Source organism: Salmo salar, chromosome ssa27 (assembly GCF_905237065.1).
Source record: "Salmo salar chromosome ssa27, Ssal_v3.1, whole genome shotgun sequence".
NCBI lineage: Eukaryota > Metazoa > Chordata > Actinopteri > Salmoniformes > Salmonidae > Salmo > Salmo salar.
The window spans coordinates 44,532,756-44,553,303 of NC_059468.1; the positions used below are offsets into that span (position 1 = coordinate 44,532,756).

Below are 20,548 nucleotides of genomic sequence, written 5' to 3' on the forward strand. Positions count from 1 at the left end.
GTGGTTCCTCCTCCAACATGGCTGCCCATTAGGATGTTGTGTGGTAGTAGTTCCTCCTCCAACATGGCTGCCCATTAGGATGTTGTGTGGTAGTGGTTCCTCCTCCAACATGGCTGCCCATTAGGATGTTGTGTGGTTCCTCCTCCAACATGGCTGCCCATTAGGATGTTGTGTGGTTCCTCCTCCAACATGGCTGCCCATTAGGATGTTGTGTGGTAGTGGTTCCTCCTCCAACATGGCTGCCCATTAGGATGTTGTCTGTTAGAACAGATAGACCGGGGAGAACGAAGCAGAAGGGTTTGTGGTTTTACCCTGTCTCAGGTCTCTCCATCTTCATCTCCATCTTTAGACCAGAGCCCTATGGAGAATGGCACCCTATTCCCCATCTAGTGCACTACTTTAGACCAGAGCCCTATGGGGAATGGCACCCTATTCCCTATGTAGTGCACTACTTTAGACCAGGGCCCTATGGAGAATGGCACCCTATTCCCCATCTAGTGCACTACTTTAGACCAGGGCCCTATGGAGAATGGCACCCTATTCCCTATGTAGTGCACTACTTTAGACCAGAGCCCTATGGAGAATGGCACCCTATTCCCTATCTAGTGCACTACTTTAGACCAGGGCCCTATGGAGAATGGCACCCTATTCCCTATGTAGTGCACTACTTTAGACCAGAGTCACTATGGGGAATGGCACCCTATTCCCCATCTAGTGCACTACTTTAGACCAGGGCCCATAAGGTGCACTGTATAGGGTATTTTGAGCCATTTTGGATGCAGGTGGACAGATCTGAGGTAGGGTGCTCTGTCATTAGACGGGGACAAATGCAAATGGGAGCCTTAATTATGTTGTATTTCCTCATGTGTTTGACTCCGCAGGGTGAAAGAGAGAGGAGGGGAAAGGTGGGGAAGGAGGGATTGACGGATGAATGGAGGTTCACCAGCCCTGAAGAAACACAAGGTGAATACCTGATTATCACCCTGCACCCTCTGAGAGAGATGGAGGGAGGAAGGAGAGGAGAGGAGAGGAGGTGGAGAGGAGAGGAGAGGAGAGGAGAGGAGGGGGAGAGGAGAGGAGAGGAGAGGAGAGGAGGGGGAGAGGAGAGGAGAGGAGAGGAGAGGAGAGGAGAGGAGAGGAGAGGAGAGGAGAGGAGAGGAGAGGAGAGGAGAGGAGAGGAGAGGAGAGGAGAGGAGAGGAGAGGAGAGGAGGGGGAGAGTGTGTGTGGCTGTGATTCGCACGTTGACCTTGATTGTCACAACTCTTGTCCTTGAGGCAGAACTGAGCGATTTCCCCTTAGATAGGCCAGCTGCAAAGTCAAAATTGGTTATATTTGTAAAAAAGTATTGAAGGTTAGGGTTAAGTTTAATCGGGTTAGCAGTGTGTATAAGGTTAGGTTTTTAAGGTAAGATTTGATTACTTTGTTCCAGCTAAGAGCCAGTCTTGCCTCCAGAACAAAAACTGTAACCTGTGTGTGATTCTGAGAGATGGGTTCTGCTCAGACCTCCCAGCACACAGACAGGTTAAAGGTTATGTGGGGGCACAGCATTTTCAAATGACATTACCAGGAAGTGGACCGAAGCTTTCAAACACAGAGAGTTGCTCCATTCTGTGTTCTTCCTTCTGTATGGTTTGACAGATGCTCAAACTCTTTTGCAGGATATCACAAGGGGTGTGTGATGATGATGATGGTGTGTGTGTGTGTGTGTGTGTGTGTGTGTGTGTGTGTGTGTGTGTGTGTGTGTGTGTGTGTGTGTGTGTGTGTGTGTGTGTGTGTGTGTGTGTGTAAGAGAGAGAGAGAGAGAGAGAGAGAGAGAGAGAGACGTAGACATTGTGTCAGGGTAAGGAGTGAAGTACTCTGTCTGTTCCTGAGAGTGGTAATATTTGTCCGAGACATACAAAGGACAACATAATGAATTCTCCCCCATTATATCAGACAATTACTGTGAGGTTTCTGAGAGGGAGGGTGGTAGGATGAAGTGTCCCTAGAAGTTATTACATTAGATTATAGAGAGGGGTTCCGCTGATCCTAGATCTGTGTCTAAAGGGCAACTTCTACCCAGGAAAAGACATAGACATGCTTTCTCACCGTAGTCTTTGGGCACGACCACCGAGTACAGACATGTCCGGGCACTGCTGTAGTTGCCAGGGTAACCGGGAGACAAGACCACACCCTCCAACCCTGAATACTGCCCTCCACACAGAGCTAGAAGGAGAGAGGGAGGGAGGGACAGACAGACAGACAGACAGAAGCGTTAGAGATATTCCATTTCTCTGTTTTCCTTCCACCAGTCTCTCGTTCCATCGTTGTTAAAGCCTTGTCTGTCGCCGGCTCGGCTGCTGGGTGTCCCTTGTGTTGGCTTGAGTGAAATTGCAATGTTTACTAAGTGTTTCTCTGGGTTAGCTTGGAGAAATGAGGCCTGAACTCTCACACACTCTCTCTCTCTCTCTCTCTCTCTCTCTCTCTCTCTCTCTCTCTCTCTCTCTCTCTCTCTCTCTCTCTCTCTCTCTCTCTCTCTCTCTCTCTCTATATATATATATATATATAAATATAAAAAAATTGTGCTATTTTCACAGCATTATGGGCGCATTAGCTGGCACGAAAGGGCTGAGTTTTGATGAACAAACAAGTTTAAGGTGTGTCGAGGCTTGAACCCTCACTGGCCAATCAAAACACTCTCCATGGCTAAATATGCGGTCGCTTCTAATTGTGCATTTACGGTATTTTTTGCATTGATTGACTTTGTTTGTTTACCTTTCATGTGGCCAACAGGCTAATGGCCTTCAAGCAGATTCAGCACCACGGACAGAGATTTAAATTCCCACCATGTGACAGTGGAATATAACATTTTTTTTTTTTGACCAAAAAGATAAACCAAAAACCAATAAGCAGTCTTTTAAAAAATAACTTGTTGTTCCTAAACTTTCTTCCTACAGTCACTGACACATTTAATGCAATAGGCATCAAACATAATCCAAACTCAAAAAGAATGTCTAATATTATTTTTTTTAAAACAGAGGAATGTCTGTTCACTGTTTTGCTGCTCGTGATATTGTAATAAACCATTGGTGATGTACAGTCAGTCTTAAAATATCTCTAGTTGCACTGACAGAAATAGGCATATTGAAAAACATTTTTAAGGAAACTGTCACGTCCTGACCAGTAAAAGGGGGTTATTTGTTATTGTAGTTTGGTCAGGGCGTGGCAGGGGGTGTTTGTTTTATGTGTTTCGTTTTTTTTTGGTTTATGTTCTATGTTAGTATATTTCTATGTTTATTCTAGTGTGTCTATTTCTATGTTTAAGTTTCTTGGGTTGACCTTCAATTGGAGGCAGCTGTTCCTCGTTGTCTCTAATTGAAGGTCCTATTTAGTAGGTGTGTTTTTCCATGGGTTTTGTGGGTAGTTGTCTCCGTGTATTGTCAGTGAACCTTACAGGACTGTTTTTCATCGTTTGTTCAGTATAAGTGTTTTTGTTTTCTTCAATAAAAGAAGATGAGCATTCATATACCCACTGCGTTTTGGTCCACTCACTACGACGCATATGACAGAAACACCTGAAAACAATTCATCCCTCCCAGCACAGCGCAAGTGAGCTGCTGACAGGTAATTGCCGCACCCGGAGTAAGGGCTGGAAAATGACAACGTGCCAGTTTTGACGTGACACTTACGCCTCCTGACTAGAGCCCCAAGAAGCTTTTACCAGCCACGCAGCAAAGAGCCACAGCAGGTATCATGTTAGGTTGAAGCAGAAAGGTAAGGCAGGTATCATGTTAGGTTGAAGCAGAAAGGTAAGGCAGGTATCATGTTAGGTTGAAGCAGAAAGGTAAGGCAGGTATCATGTTAGGTTGAAGCAGAAAGGTAAGGCAGGTATCATGTTAGGTTGAAGCAGAAAGGTAAGGCAGGTATCTTTTTAGGTTGAAGCAGAAAGGTAAGGCAGGTATCATGTTAGGTTGAAGCAGAAAGGTAAGGCAGGTATCATGTTAGGTTGAAGCAGAAAGGTAAGGCAGGTATCATGTTAGGTTGAAGCAGAAAGGTAAGGCAGGTATCTTTTTAGGTTGAAGCAGAAAGGTAAGGCAGGTATCATGTTAGGTTGAAGCAGAAAGGTAAGGCAGGTATCATGTTAGGTTGAAGCAGAAAGGTAAGGCAGGTATCATGTTAGGTTGAAGCAGAAAGGTAAGGCAGGTATCTTTTTAGGTTGAAGCAGAAAGGTAAGGCAGGTATCTTTTTAGGTTGAAGCAGAAAGGTAAGGCAGGTATCATGTTAGGTTGAAGCAGAAAGGTAAGGCAGGTATCATGTTAGGTTGAAGCAGAAAGGTAAGGCAGGTATCTTTTTAGGTTGAAGCAGAAAGGTAAGGCAGGTATCATGTTAGGTTGAAGCAGAAAGGTAAGGCAGGTATCTTTTTAGGTTGAAGCAGAAAGGTAAGGCAGGTATCATGTTAGGTTGAAGCAGAAAGGTAAGGCAGGTATCTTTTTAGGTTGAAGCAGAAAGGTAAGGCAGGTATCATGTTAGGTTGAAGCAGAAAGGTAAGGCAGGTATCATGTTAGGTTGAAGCAGAAAGGTAAGGCAGGTATCATGTTAGGTTGAAGCAGAAAGGTAAGGCAGGTATCTTTTTAGGTTGAAGCAGAAAGGTAAGGCAGGTATCATGTTAGGTTGAAGCAGAAAGGTAAGGCAGGTATCATGTTAGGTTGAAGCAGAAAGGTAAGGCAGGTATCATGTTAGGTTGAAGCAGAAAGGTAAGGCAGGTATCATGTTAGGTTGAAGCAGAAAGGTAAGGCAGGTATCTTTTTAGGTTGAAGCAGAAAGGTAAGGCAGGTATCATGTTAGGTTGAAGCAGAAAGGTAAGGCAGGTATCATGTTAGGTTGAAGCAGAAAGGTAAGGCAGGTATCATGTTAGGTTGAAGCAGAAAGGTAAGGCAGGTATCATGTTAGGTTGAAGCAGAAAGGTAAGGCAGGTATCATGTTAGGTTGAAGCAGAAAGGTAAGGCAGGTATCTTTTTAGGTTGAAGCAGAAAGGTAAGGCAGGTATCATGTTAGGTTGAAGCAGAAAGGTAAGGCAGGTATCATGTTAGGTTGAAGCAGAAAGGTAAGGCAGGTATCTTTTTAGGTTGAAGCAGAAAGGTAAGGCAGGTATCATGTTAGGTTGAAGCAGAAAGGTAAGGCAGGTATCATGTTAGGTTGAAGCAGAAAGGTAAGGCAGGTATCATGTTAGGTTGAAGCAGAAAGGTAAGGCAGGTATCATGTTAGGTTGAAGCAGAAAGGTAAGGCAGGTATCTTTTTAGGTTGAAGCAGAAAGGTAAGGCAGGTATCATGTTAGGTTGAAGCAGAAAGGTAAGGCAGGTATCATGTTAGGTTGAAGCAGAAAGGTAAGGCAGGTATCTTTTTAGGTTGAAGCAGAAAGGTAAGGCAGGTATCATGTTAGGTTGAAGCAGAAAGGTAAGGCAGGTATCTTTTTAGGTTGAAGCAGAAAGGTAAGGCAGGTATCATGTTAGGTTGAAGCAGAAAGGTAAGGCAGGTATCTTTTTAGGTTGAAGCAGAAAGGTAAGGCAGGTATCATGTTAGGTTGAAGCAGAAAGGTAAGGCAGGTATCATGTTAGGTTGAAGCAGAAAGGTAAGGCAGGTATCATGTTAGGTTGAAGCAGAAAGGTAAGGCAGGTATCATGTTAGGTTGAAGCAGAAAGGTAAGGCAGGTATCTTTTTAGGTTGAAGCAGAAAGGTAAGGCAGGTATCATGTTAGGTTGAAGCAGAAAGGTAAGGCAGGTATCATGTTAGGTTGAAGTGGAATACTGTATAGGGGACTCTAGAGATACAGGAAGTCCTGTTAGTTAGGATTAAACATGTTGGCACACAACCCTACAGAATATGCATCAACACACTCACATATACACTACCGTTCAAAGGGTTTTTCTTTATTTTTACTATTTTCTACATGGTAGAATAATAGTGAAGATATCAAAACTATGAAATAACATATATGGAATCATGTTGTAACCATAAAAGTGTTAACCTCTCTAGGGTAGGGAGCAGTATTTGCACGGCCGGATAAAAAACGTACCCAATTTAATCTGGTTATTACTACTGCCCAGAAACTAGAATATGCATATAATTATTGGCTTTGCATAGAAAACACCCTAAAGTTTCTAAAAAATCGGGTACGTTTTTTATCCGGCTGTGAAAATACTGCCCCCTAGCCATAACAGGTTAACACTTTTTTGGTTACTACATGATTCCATATGTGTCATTTCATAGTTTTGATGTCTTCACTATTATTCTACAATGTAGAAAATAGTAAAAATACATAAAAACCCTGGAATGTTCTTTAACTTTTGACCGGTTGTGTACATACATCAACAACAGTCAGATCTGTATATATCATAATTTTTTATATTATTCAGTTATAAACCAGTTTCTTCATTAATGTTCTAGATGTATGTATTTTATAATTTATATAATTGCTTGTACTTATAAAGTGACTCAATAAATACAATTGTTCACAAAAATATGTTGGTATGTTACTATGATATCAGTATTTTATGTTTTCTAACACAAATTTTCGGTATGTTACCTATGCAGATGTTATTTTTTGGAGGGGGGGTGTTTGTGTCTGACCCCATGATGCAGGTTTTGGTACATTACCTATACAGATGGGTTTCTGTTTGTTCCAGGAGGGCTTGCTGTCTGACCCCATGATGCAGGTCAAAGTGGGGTCACCCTCCAGAGTATATCCACTATCACAGTAGTAGGTGGTGGTTGAGCCCAGCTTAAGGTCAGCTCCTACCCTGGTACCGTTCCTCACCACCCCCGGCTCAAAGCATGACTCTCTAGGGTTCTCTGAGACAGAGACAGAGAGAGAGAGACAGAGAGAGAGAGACAGAGAGAGACAGAGACAGAGACAGAGACAGAGAGAGAGAGAGAGAGAGAGAGAGAGAGAGAGAGCGAGAGAGAGAGAACACAGTGGAAGATGAGTTAATCAGACTAGATAAGAATAAGAAAATAAGCTTTGAGTTCAACGGATATCTGTGGAGAGAGCGAGAGAGTTGGTTTGTCAAAACGAGACAGAATGAAACAAGAAACCACAGCTCAAAAGTATGACTCTCTATGGTTCTGTCACGTTGTGCGCTACTGGTAAGAAGTCAGGTGGAGGAGAGCGGAGAGTTGTGATCAGGCACACACTTTAATAACTGGCAGAAGTAACAACAGACGGACGCAACTGCGTCAAAAACCTCCAGCCAAATGGCTTAAGCGCAAAGCGCGACAACAGTCACAATATTGCATAAGTCAAACAATTAAACACACTCGGGTACAACACGGTATCAGCCTGGCGCGTAACACGAAACATGTAACAAAACTATTCCACACAAAGACAAGGGGGAAACAGAGGGAATATATATGTAGTGTGATTAGGGAATGTAAACAAGGTGTGCGGGGAAACAAGACACGACTTCGGCGGAAGTCTGTGGACGGAGAGAGAGAGACAGGGTGGTAGATGTCTAACTCTATGGTTCTCTGTGGATGGAGAGAGAGAGACAGGGTGGTAGATGTCTAACTCTATGGTTCTCTGTGGACGGAGAGAGAGAGAGAGACAGGGTGGTAGATGTCTAACTCTATGGTTCTCTGTGGATGGAGAGAGAGAGACAGGGTGGTAGATGTCTAACTCTATGGTTCTCTGTGGATGGAGAGAGAGAGACAGGGTGGTAGATGTCTAACTCTATGGTTCTCTGTGGACGGAGAGAGAGAGACAGGGTGGTAGATGTCTAACTCTATGGTTCTCTGTGGAGAGAGAGACAGGGTGGTAGATGTCTAACTATATGGTTCTCTGGACGGAGAGAGAGACAGGGTGGTAGATGTCTAACTCTATGGTTCTCTGTGGATGGAGAGAGAGAGACAGGGTGGTAGATGTCTAACTCTATGGTTCTCTGTGGACGGAGAGAGAGAGACAGGGTGGTAGATGTCTAACTCTATGGTTCTCTGTATGGAGAGAGAGAGACAGGGTGGTAGATGTCTAACTATATGGTTCTCTGTGGATGGAGAGAGAGAGACAGGGTGGTAGATGTCTAACTCCATGGTTCTCTGTGGACGGAGAGAGAGAGACAGGGTGGTAGATGTCTAACTATATGGTTCTCTGGACGGAGAGAGAGAGACAGGGTGGTAGATGTCTAACTCTATGGTTCTCTGGACGGAGAGAGAGAGAGAGACAGGGTGGTAGATGTCTAACTCTATGGTTCTCTGTGGATGGAGAGAGAGAGACAGGGTGGTAGATGTCTAACTCTATGGTTCTCTGTGGATGGAGAGAGAGACAGGGTGGTAGATGTCTAACTCTATGGTTCTCTGTATGGAGAGAGAGAGACAGGGTGGTAGATGTCTAACTCTATGGTTCTCTGGACAGAGAGAAAGACAGGGTGGTAGATGTCTAACTCTATGGTTCTCTGTATGGAGAGAGAGAGACAGGGTGGTAGATGTCTAACTCTATGGTTCGCTGTGGACGGAGAGAGAGAGAGACAGGGTGGTAGATGTCTAACTCTATGGTTCTCTGGACGGAGAGAGAGAGAGACAGGGTGGTAGATGTCTAACTCTATGGTTCTCTGGACGGAGAGAGAGAGAGACAGGGTGGTAGATGTCTAACTATATGGTTCTCTGTGGAGAGAGAGAGAGAGAGACAGGGTGGTAGATGTCTAACTCTATGGTTCTCTGGACGGAGAGAGAGAGAGACAGGGTGGTAGATGTCTAACTATATGGTTCTCTGTGGAGAGAGAGAGAGAGAGAGACAGGGTGGTAGATGTCTAACTATATGGTTCTCTGTGGAGAGAGAGAGAGAGAGACAGGGTGGTAGATGTCTAACTATATGGTTCTCTGTGGATGAAGAGAGAGAGAGACAGGGTGGTAGATGTCTAACTCTATGGTTCTCTGGACGGAGAGAGAGACAGGGTGGTAGATGTCTAACTCTATGGTTCGCTGTGGACGGAGAGAGAGAGAGACAGGGTGGTAGATGTCTAACTCTATGGTTCTCTGGACGGAGAGAGAGAGACAGGGTGGTAGATGTCTAACTCTATGGTTCTCTGGACGGAGAGAGAGAGAGAGACAGGGTGGTAGATGTCTAACTATATGGTTCTCTGTGGAGAGAGAGAGAGAGAGACAGGGTGGTAGATGTCTAACTATATGGTTCTCTGTGGATGAAGAGAGAGAGAGACAGGGTGGTAGATGTCTAACTCTATGGTTCTCTGGACGGAGAGAGAGACAGGGTGGTAGATGTCTAACTCTATGGTTCGCTGTGGACGGAGAGAGAGAGAGACAGGGTGGTAGATGTCTAACTCTATGGTTCTCTGGACGGAGAGAGAGAGACAGGGTGGTAGATGTCTAACTCTATGGTTCTCTGGACGGAGAGAGAGAGAGAGACAGGGTGGTAGATGTCTAACTATATGGTTCTCTGTGGAGAGAGAGAGAGAGAGACAGGGTGGTAGATGTCTAACTATATGGTTCTCTGGACGGAGAGAGAGACAGGGTGGTAGATGTCTAACTCTATGGTTCTCTGTGGACGGAGAGAGAGAGAGACAGGGTGGTAGATGTCTAACTATATGGTTCTCTGGACGGAGAGAGAGACAGGGTGGTAGATGTCTAACTATATGGTTCTCTGTGGATGGAGAGAGAGAGACAGGGTGGTAGATGTCTAACTCTATGGTTCTCTGTGGACGGAGAGAGAGAGAGACAGGGTGGTAGATGTCTAACTCTATGGTTCTCTGTGGATGGAGAGAGAGAGACAGGGTGGTAGATGTCTAACTATATGGTTCTCTGGACGGAGAGAGAGACAGGGTGGTAGATGTCTAACTATATGATTCTCTGTGGATGGAGAGAGAGAGACAGGGTGGTAGATGTCTAACTATATGGTTCTCTGTGGATGGAGAGAGAGAGACAGGGTGGTAGATGTCTAACTCTATGGTTCTCTGTGGATGGAGAGAGAGAGACAGGGTGGTAGATGTCTAACTCTATGGTTCTCTGTGGATGGAGAGAGAGACAGGGTGGTAGATGTCTAACTCTATGGTTCTCTGTATGGAGAGAGAGAGACAGGGTGGTAGATGTCTAACTCTATGGTTCTCTGGACAGAGAGAAAGACAGGGTGGTAGATGTCTAACTCTATGGTTCTCTGTATGGAGAGAGAGAGACAGGGTGGTAGATGTCTAACTCTATGGTTCGCTGTGGACGGAGAGAGAGAGAGACAGGGTGGTAGATGTCTAACTCTATGGTTCTCTGGACGGAGAGAGAGAGACAGGGTGGTAGATGTCTAACTCGATGGTTCTCTGGACGGAGAGAGAGAGAGAGACAGGGTGGTAGATGTCTAACTCTATGGTTCTCTGGACGGAGAGAGAGACAGGGTGGTAGATGTCTAACTATATGGTTCTCTGGACGGAGAGAGAGACAGGGTGGTAGATGTCTAACTCTATGGTTCGCTGTGGACGGAGAGAGAGAGAGACAGGGTGGTAGATGTCTAACTCTATGGTTCTCTGGACGGAGAGAGAGAGACAGGGTGGTAGATGTCTAACTCTATGGTTCTCTGTGGATGGAGAGAGAGAGACAGGGTGGTAGATGTCTAACTCTATGGTTCTCTGGACGGAGAGAGAGAGACAGGGTGGTAGATGTCTAACTATATGGTTCTCTGTGGAGAGAGAGAGAGAGAGACAGGGTGGTAGATGTCTAACTCTATGGTTCTCTGGACGGAGAGAGAGAGAGACAGGGTGGTAGATGTCTAACTATATGGTTCTCTGTGGAGAGAGAGAGAGAGACAGGGTGGTAGATGTCTAACTATATGGTTCTCTGTGGAGAGAGAGAGAGAGAGACAGGGTGGTAGATGTCTAACTATATGGTTCTCTGTGGATGAAGAGAGAGAGAGACAGGGTGGTAGATGTCTAACTCTATGGTTCTCTGGACGGAGAGAGAGACAGGGTGGTAGATGTCTAACTCTATGGTTCGCTGTGGACGGAGAGAGAGAGAGACAGGGTGGTAGATGTCTAACTCTATGGTTCTCTGGACGGAGAGAGAGAGAGAGACAGGGTGGTAGATGTCTAACTATATGGTTCTCTGTGGAGAGAGAGAGAGAGAGACAGGGTGGTAGATGTCTAACTATATGGTTCTCTGTGGATGAAGAGAGAGAGAGACAGGGTGGTAGATGTCTAACTCTATGGTTCTCTGGACGGAGAGAGAGACAGGGTGGTAGATGTCTAACTCTATGGTTCGCTGTGGACGGAGAGAGAGAGAGACAGGGTGGTAGATGTCTAACTCTATGGTTCTCTGGACGGAGAGAGAGAGACAGGGTGGTAGATGTCTAACTCTATGGTTCTCTGGACGGAGAGAGAGAGAGAGACAGGGTGGTAGATGTCTAACTCTATGGTTCTCTGTGGAGAGAGAGAGAGAGAGACAGGGTGGTAGATGTCTAACTCTATGGTTCTCTGGACGGAGAGAGAGAGAGACAGGGTGGTAGATGTCTAACTATATGGTTCTCTGTGGAGAGAGAGAGAGAGAGACAGGGTGGTAGATGTCTAACTATATGGTTCTCTGGAGAGAGAGAGAGAGAGAGAGACAGGGTGGTAGATGTCTAACTATATGGTTCTCTGGACGGAGAGAGAGACAGGGTGGTAGATGTCTAACTCTATGGTTCTCTGTGGACGGAGAGAGAGAGAGACAGGGTGGTAGATGTCTAACTATATGGTTCTCTGGACGGAGAGAGAGACAGGGTGGTAGATGTCTAACTATATGGTTCTCTGTGGATGGAGAGAGAGAGACAGGGTGGTAGATGTCTAACTCTATGGTTCTCTGTGGACGGAGAGAGAGAGAGACAGGGTGGTAGATGTCTAACTCTATGGTTCTCTGTGGATGGAGAGAGAGAGACAGGGTGGTAGATGTCTAACTATATGGTTCTCTGGACGGAGAGAGAGACAGGGTGGTAGATGTCTAACTATATGATTCTCTGTGGATGGAGAGAGAGAGACAGGGTGGTAGATGTCTAACTATATGGTTCTCTGTGGATGGAGAGAGAGAGACAGGGTGGTAGATGTCTAACTCTATGGTTCTCTGTGGACGGAGAGAGAGAGAGACAGGGTGGTAGATGTCTAACTCTATGGTTCTCTGTGGATGGAGAGAGAGAGACAGGGTGGTAGATGTCTAACTATATGGTTCTCTGGACGGAGAGAGAGACAGGGTGGTAGATGTCTAACTATATGGTTCTCTGTGGAGAGAGAGAGAGAGAGACAGGGTGGTAGATGTCTAACTATATGGTTCTCTGTGGATGGAGAGAGAGAGACAGGGTGGTAGATGTCTAACTCTATGGTTCTCTGGACGGAGAGAGAGAGAGAGACAGGGTGGTAGATGTCTAACTCTATGGTTCTCTGTGGAGAGAGAGAGAGAGAGACAGGGTGGTAGATGTCTAACTCTATGGTTCTCTGGACGGAGAGAGAGAGAGACAGGGTGGTAGATGTCTAACTATATGGTTCTCTGTGGAGAGAGAGAGAGAGAGACAGGGTGGTAGATGTCTAACTATATGGTTCTCTGGAGAGAGAGAGAGAGAGAGAGACAGGGTGGTAGATGTCTAACTATATGGTTCTCTGGACGGAGAGAGAGACAGGGTGGTAGATGTCTAACTCTATGGTTCTCTGTGGACGGAGAGAGAGAGAGACAGGGTGGTAGATGTCTAACTATATGGTTCTCTGGACGGAGAGAGAGACAGGGTGGTAGATGTCTAACTATATGGTTCTCTGTGGATGGAGAGAGAGAGACAGGGTGGTAGATGTCTAACTCTATGGTTCTCTGTGGACGGAGAGAGAGAGAGACAGGGTGGTAGATGTCTAACTCTATGGTTCTCTGTGGATGGAGAGAGAGAGACAGGGTGGTAGATGTCTAACTATATGGTTCTCTGGACGGAGAGAGAGACAGGGTGGTAGATGTCTAACTATATGATTCTCTGTGGATGGAGAGAGAGAGACAGGGTGGTAGATGTCTAACTATATGGTTCTCTGTGGATGGAGAGAGAGAGACAGGGTGGTAGATGTCTAACTCTATGGTTCTCTGTGGACGGAGAGAGAGAGAGACAGGGTGGTAGATGTCTAACTCTATGGTTCTCTGTGGATGGAGAGAGAGAGACAGGGTGGTAGATGTCTAACTATATGGTTCTCTGGACGGAGAGAGAGACAGGGTGGTAGATGTCTAACTATATGGTTCTCTGTGGAGAGAGAGAGAGAGAGACAGGGTGGTAGATGTCTAACTATATGGTTCTCTGTGGATGGAGAGAGAGAGACAGGGTGGTAGATGTCTAACTATATGGTTCTCTGGACGGAGAGAGAGACAGGGTGGTAGATGTCTAACTATATGGTTCTCTGTGGATGGAGAGAGAGAGACAGGGTGGTAGATGTCTAACTATATGGTTCTCTGTGGATGGAGAGAGAGAGACAGGGTGGTAGATGTCTAACTATATGGTTCTCTGTGGATGGAGAGAGAGAGAGACAGGGTGGTAGATGTCTAACTATATGGTTCTCTGTGGATGGAGAGAGAGAGAGACAATGGTAGAGTTAGTTTGTTAATCAGACGTCAGTATCAGGCTGAAGACCCCAATATAATAGTAATAAAAAATACAATCCCACACGAAACTAGACATGATATGAAACAGGGAACATGAAGGATTGTATAGCTGCAGATATGCAGATGCAGAAACTAACTTTGGCTGGTGTGGGAACAGAAGACGGATGATCTGATTTGATTCCTTCAATTTGTTTTTGGTTCATTTATTTTCTGTATGTGTCTCCATCCCTCCATCTCTCCTCCCTCCCTCCCTCCCTCCCTCCCTCCCTCCCTCCCTCCCTCCCTCCCTCCCTCCCTCCCTCCCTCCCTCCCTCCCTCCCTCCCTTTAGCATTGACAGTACCCTCTCATCTTTGGCTGAAAGAGGTAGGGAGGCAAATAAACATGATCCCTCCACCTCTCCCTCCCTCCCTCCCTCCCCCCTCCCTCCCTCCCTCCCTCCCTCCCTCCCTCCCTCCCTCCCTTTAGCATTGACAGTACCCTCTCATCTTTGGCTGAAAGAGGTAGGGAGGCAAATAAACATGATCCCTCCACCTCTCGCTCCCTCCATCACCGCCTGTCTGTAACTGGTAAAGGTAGGGAGGTAGACAGATAGTCAGACGGACAGATAGTCAGACGGACAGATAGTCAGACGGACAGTCAGACGGACAGTCAGACGGACAGTCAGACGGACGGACAGACAGACAGACAGACAGACAGACAGACAGACAGACAGACAGACAGACAGACAGACAGACAGACAGACAGACAGACAGACAGACAGACAGACAGACAGACAGACAGACAGACAGACAGACAGACAGACAGACAGACGGAGAGACAGACAGGACGTAATTGAGGCATATGTCTAGCCCAAGGTCTGCTGACTACACACAACTGTCCTCCTCAGCCCTCAGCCAGTACTTCTGTGTGCGTGTGCCTGCGTGTGTGTTTGTGTGTGTGTTTGTGTGTGTGTTTTGTGTGTGTGTGTATAGCAGACTGTACAATGCTCCTAGCTAGAGCCCTGAACCACAAATCAATCAACACAGAATATAAACACACCAGAGAAACACACCGCTCCGTTTAGCTTCAACGTCACACATCAGACTTAATATTAACGTCCTAGTGGAACGTAGATCTAACGACCTTGAGAAAACACAAGAGAAATGCCGTGTTCGATTTGTACAAATAATGACCACAGACACACTGGTCAGTGTTTTTCCGGAATACTCCTAAACATTAAACGTAATGTTATAAAGTAAGGTCATTTCAAAGTTGTTGTGATTTGTTGCAAATGGGCCGTCTTGTTACGGTCGGTAATGTTGTTGTTTGTTGTGTATGATGAAGGGTTGCATATTCTCCATGCAGATGGAAGTCTGTTAGCCAGGTGGCTTCCCTCTCCATGCAGATGGAAGTCTGTTAGCCAGGTGGCTTCCCTCTCCATGCAGATGGAAGTCTGTTAGCCAGGTGGCTTCCCTCTCCATGCAGATGGAAGTCTGTTAGCCAGGTGGCTTCCCTCTCCATGCAGATGGAAGTCTGTTAGCCAGGTGGCTTCCCTCTCCATGCAGATGGAGGTCTGTTAGCCAGGTGGCTTCCCTCTCCAGGCAGATGGAAGTCTGTTAGCCAGGTGGCTTCCCTCTCCATGCAGATGGAGGTCTGTTAGCCAGGTGGCTTCCCTCTCCATGCAGATGTAAGTCTGTTAGCCAGGTGGCTTCCCTCTCCATGCAGATGGAGGTCTGTTAGCCAGGTGGCTTCCCTCTCCATGCAGATGGAAGTCCGTTAGCCAGGTGGCTTCCCTCTCCATGCAGATGGAAGTCCGTTAGCCAGGTGGCTTCCCTCTCCATGCAGATGGAAGTCTGTTAGCCAGGTGGCTTCCCTCTCCATGCAGATGGAGGTCCGTTAGCCAGGTGGCTTCCCTCTCCATGCAGATGGAAGTCTGTTAGCCAGGTGGCTTCCCTCTCCATGCAGATGGAGGTCTGTTAGCCAGGTGGCTTCCCTCTCCATGCAGATGGAAGTCTGTTAGCCAGGTGGCTTCCCTCTCCATGCAGATGGAAGTCTGTTAGCCAGGTGGCTTCCCTCTCCATGCAGATGGAAGTCTGTTAGCCAGGTGGCTTCCCTCTCCATGCAGATGGATGTCTGTTAGCCAGGTGGCTTCCCTCTCCATGCAGATGGAAGTCTGTTAGCCAGGTGGCTTCCCTCTCCATGCAGATGGAGGTCTGTTAGCCAGGTGGCTTCCCTCTCCATGCAGATGGATGTCTGTTAGCCAGTTGGCTTCCCTCTCCATGCAGATGGAGGTCTGTTAGCCAGGTGGCTTCCCTCTCCATGCAGATGGAAGTCTGTTAGCCAGGTGGCTTCCCTCTCCATGCAGATGGAGGTCTGTTAGCCAGGTGGCTTCCCTCTCCATGCAGATGGAGGTCTGTTAGCCAGGTGGCTTCCCTCTCCATGCAGATGGAAGTCTGTTAGCCAGGTGGCTTCCCTCTCCATGCAGATGGAGGTCTGTTAGCCAGGTGGCTTCCCTCTCCATGCAGATGGAAGTCTGTTAGCCAGGTGTCTTCCCTCTCCATGCAGATGGAAGTCTGTTAGCCAGGTGGCTTCCCTCTCCATGCAGATGGAAGTCTGTTAGCCAGGTGGCTTCCCTCTCCATGCAGATGGAGGTCTGTTAGCCAGGTGGCTTCCCTCTCCATGCAGATGGAGGTCTGTTAGCCAGGTGGCTTCCCTCTCCATGCAGATGGAAGTCTGTTAGCCAGGTGGCTTCCCTCTCCATGCAGATGGAAGTCTGTTAGCCAGGTGGCTTCCCTCTCCATGCAGATGGAGGTCTGTTAGCCAGGTGGCTTCCCTCTCCATGCAGATGGAGGTCTGTTAGCCAGGTGGCTTCCCTCTCCATGCAGATGGAAGTCTGTTAGCCAGGTGGCTTCCCTCTCCATGCAGATGGAGGTCTGTTAGCCAGGTGGCTTCCCTCTCCATGCAGATGGAGGTCTGTTAGCCAGGTGGCTTCCCTCTCCATGCAGATGGAGGTCTGTTAGCCAGGTGGCTTCCCTCTCCATGCAGATGGAGGTCTGTTAGCCAGGTGGCTTCCCTCTCCATGCAGATGGAAGTCTGTTAGCCAGGTGGCTTCCCTCTCCATGCAGATGGAGGTCTGTTAGCCAGGTGGCTTCCCTCTCCATGCAGATGGAGGTCTGTTAGCCAGGTGGCTTCCCTCTCCATGCAGATGGAAGTCCGTTAGCCAGGTGGCTTCCCTCTCCATGCAGATGGAAGTCCGTTAGCCAGGTGGCTTCCCTCTCCATGCAGATGGAGGTCTGTTAGCCAGGTGGCTTCCCTCTCCATGCAGATGGAAGTCTGTTAGCCAGGTGGCTTCCCTCTCCATGCAGATGGAAGTCCGTTAGCCAGGTGGCTTCCCTCTCCATGCAGATGGAAGTCTGTTAGCCAGGTGGCTTCCCTCTCCATGCAGATGGAAGTCCGTTAGCCAGGTGGCTTCCCTCTCCATGCAGATGGAAGTCTGTTAGCCAGGTGGCTTCCCTCTCCATGCAGATGGAGGTCCCCACAACCTTGTGTGTGTGTGTGTGTGTGTGTGTGTGTGTGTGTGTGTGTGGTAGTGGACTTTGAAACGTCTTCAATGATTACGCTTCCCTAACTCGCGGAAATTCTACTCTTGACCACAGTTACACGCCTTTTCAACAAGTGTTTAAGGCCCTCTCTCGTCCTCAATTTCGGCAAATCCGACCATGACTCCATTTTGCTTCACCCCGCCTACAAATAAAACTCAAGAGGGAAGATCCAGTAGTCAGTTCTTTTCCTGCATTGGTCTGACCAATCAGTATTCACGCTCCAAGACTGTTTTGATCACGTGGACAGGAAATATGTTCTGGATCGCCCCTGGAGATAATATCAAAGAACACGCCTAATCAATCACCGGATTCATCCAAAAAAAGAATTCATAGATAACGTGTTAGTCTTTGAAAATGTACCCGAATCAAAAACCATGAATTGATAGCAGCCTTGTAGGAAAACAGAAAGAGAGAGAGAGAGAGAGAGAGAGAGATGCTTCTTATGAACAGGGCAAGGTACGACCTACACAGATCAATCAAGATGGCGAAACACAAGTATAGAGACAAAGTGGAGGAGAAATTCAGCGGGTCGGTAATATGTGACACTTGGGCTCCTTACGATTACGGATTACAAAAAAAAAAAGTAAACCAGCCACATTGCAACCCTACCAGACGAGCTAAACACCTTTTTCCTCACGACTCTGAGCTGCCGAGGAGAGCCACCGATGCTACATTCTCCGTTGAGGACGTGCAATGTAAGTCTTTCAAACGTGTTAACCCTCGCAAGGCTTTCCCGGCCCAGATGGCATCCATAGCCGTGCCATCAGAGCATGTACAGATCAGCTGGCTGTTGTGTTCTCTGACATTTTTCGATCTCTCCCTAGCACAAGGCCACTATACCCAGCTGCTTCGCATGATGTCGTGGTTGTAACGTGAATCATTTGGTTGTTATTCCATTGGTTACCTTCGAGGCAGATGTCCCAGAGGCAGAGTGGCCTACACACATTGACTATGACACTTCTAAATGTTAGAGCAATCACTTAGTAAAAAACCTTTCTTCTGAATGACCTCATTACTGAGCTTAACGTTGATTGCGTGTTTCTCACTGAAACCTGGCTGTCATTTACATTTACGTCATTTAGCAGACGCTCTTATCCAGAGCGACTTACAAATTGGTGCATTCACCTTATGATATCCAGTGGAACAACCACTTTACGATAGTACATCTATATCTTTTTGGGGGGGAGGGTAGGGGGGGTTAGAAGGATTACTATATCCTATCCCAGGTATTCCTTAAAGAGGTGGGGTTTCAGGTGTCTCCGGGAAGGTGGTGATTGACTCCGCTGTCCTGGCGTCGTGAGTAGTAGTGCAGTCATCAGACTGTAGTGCTTCTCTTATTGAAGCCTCCGCCCACAGACTACAGCTTTTCATAACTCTATCAGAAAACAGGGTGTGGAGACAGCCTCTATTTTGACTAATGCCCTCAGTTGAAAGGATATTTAATTTATCAACTTTGGGTCTGTTGAGCATCATGCTATACTGTTTAAATGTTAGCCACCAGTGCTGGCCATAACCCTGTATAGGCCACGAAAACACTGCCCCACTTTCTTTACTGATTTCTCTGAACTATTGTCTATTGTCCTGTCGAGAATTATGATCATTGTGTTGGGTGATTTTAATATTCATGTTGACAAAGAGACTGACTCCAAGGCCATTGAATTTAGGAATATTTTGAGCTCTATGGACTTTCTCCAACATGTTACCGGGCCCACCCATAACCACAGCCATACTCTGGACCTGGTTATTCCCAAGGGGCTTTCTACTGGGCCCACCCATAACCACAGCCATACTCTGGTCCTGGTTATTACCAAGGGGCTTTCTACTGGGCCCACCCATAACCACAGCCATACTCTGGACCTGGTTATTACCAAGGGGTTTTCTACTGGGCCCACCCATAACCACAGCCATACTATAGACCTGGTTATTACCAAGGGGCTTTCTTCTGGGCCCACCCATAACCACAGCCATACTCTGGTCCTGGTTATTACCAAGGGGCTTTCTACTGGGCCCACCCATAACCACAGCCATACTCTGGACCTGGTTATTACCAAGGGGCTTTCTACTGGGCCCACCCATAACCACAGCCATACTCTGGACCTGGCTATTACCAAGGGGCTTTCTACTGGGCCCACCCATAACCACAGCCATACTCTGGACCTGGCTATTACCAAGGGGCTTTCTACTGGGCCCACGCATAACCACAGCCATACTCTGGTCCTGGTTATTACCAAGGGGCTTTCTACTGGGCCCACCCATAACCACAGCCATACTCTGGACCTGGTTATTACTAAGGGGCTTTCTAGTGGGCCCACCCATAACCACAGCCATACTCTGGACCTGGCTATTACCAAGGGGCTTTCTACTGGGCCCACCCATAACCACAGCCATACTCTGGACCTGGTTATTACCAAGGGGCTTTCTAGTGGGCCCACCCATAACCACAGCCATACTCTGGACCTGGCTATTACCAAGGGGCTTTCTACTGGGCCCACCCATAACCACAGCCATACTCTGGACCTGGCTATTACCAAGGGGCTTTCTACTGGGCCCACCCATAACCACAGCCATACTCTGGACCTGGTTATTACCAAGGGGCTTTCTACTGGGCCCACCCATAACCACAGCCATACTCTGGTCCTGGTTATTACCAAGGGGCTTTCTAGTGGGCCCACCCATAACCACAGCCATACTCTGGACCTGGCTATTACCAAGGGGCTTTCTACTGGGCCCACCCATAACCACAGCCATACTCTGGACCTGGTTATTACCAAGGGGCTTTCTACTGGGCCCACCCATAACCACAGCCATACTCTGGACCTGGTTATTACCAAGGGGCTTTCTACTGGGCCCACCCATAACCACAGCCATACTCTGGACCTGGTTATTACCAAGGGGCTTTCTACTGGGCCCACCCATAACTACAGCCATACTCTGGACCTGGTTATTACCAAGGGGCTTTCTACTGGGCCCACCCATAACCACAGCCATACTCTGGACCTGGTTATTACCAAGGGGCTTTCTACTGGGCCCACCCATAACCACAGCCATACTCTGGACCTGGTTATTACCAAGGGGCTTTCTACTGGGCCCACCCATAACCACAGCCATACTCTGGACCTGGTTAATACCAAGGGGCTTTCTACTGGGCCCACCCATAACCACAGCCATACTCTGGTCCTGGTTATTACCAAGGGGCTTTCTACTGGGCCCACCCATAACCACAGCCATACTCTGGACCTGGTTATTACCAAGGGGCTTTCTACTGGGCCCACCCATAACCACAGCCATACTCTGGACCTGGTTATTACCAAGGGGCTTTCTACTGGGCCCACCCATAACCACAGCCATACTCTGGACCTGGTTATTACCAAGGGGCTTTCTACTGGGCCCACCCATAACCACAGCCAT

General features: G+C 47.3%; 1 protein-coding gene across 1 annotated transcript in view; it reads right to left on the minus strand.

The window, feature by feature from the left end:
- LOC106589158 (CUB and sushi domain-containing protein 2) overlaps positions 1 to 20,548 on the minus strand; it is an 881,306-nt gene that overhangs the window by 215,833 nt on the left and 644,925 nt on the right. Inside the window, exons 33-34 of the mRNA XM_045709574.1 lie at positions 6,635 to 6,829; positions 2,090 to 2,206 (exon numbers count right to left, since the gene is read on the minus strand). Coding sequence (XP_045565530.1) covers positions 2,090 to 2,206; positions 6,635 to 6,829 — 312 coding nt within the window. The remainder of the gene's footprint in view (positions 1 to 2,089; positions 2,207 to 6,634; positions 6,830 to 20,548) is intronic.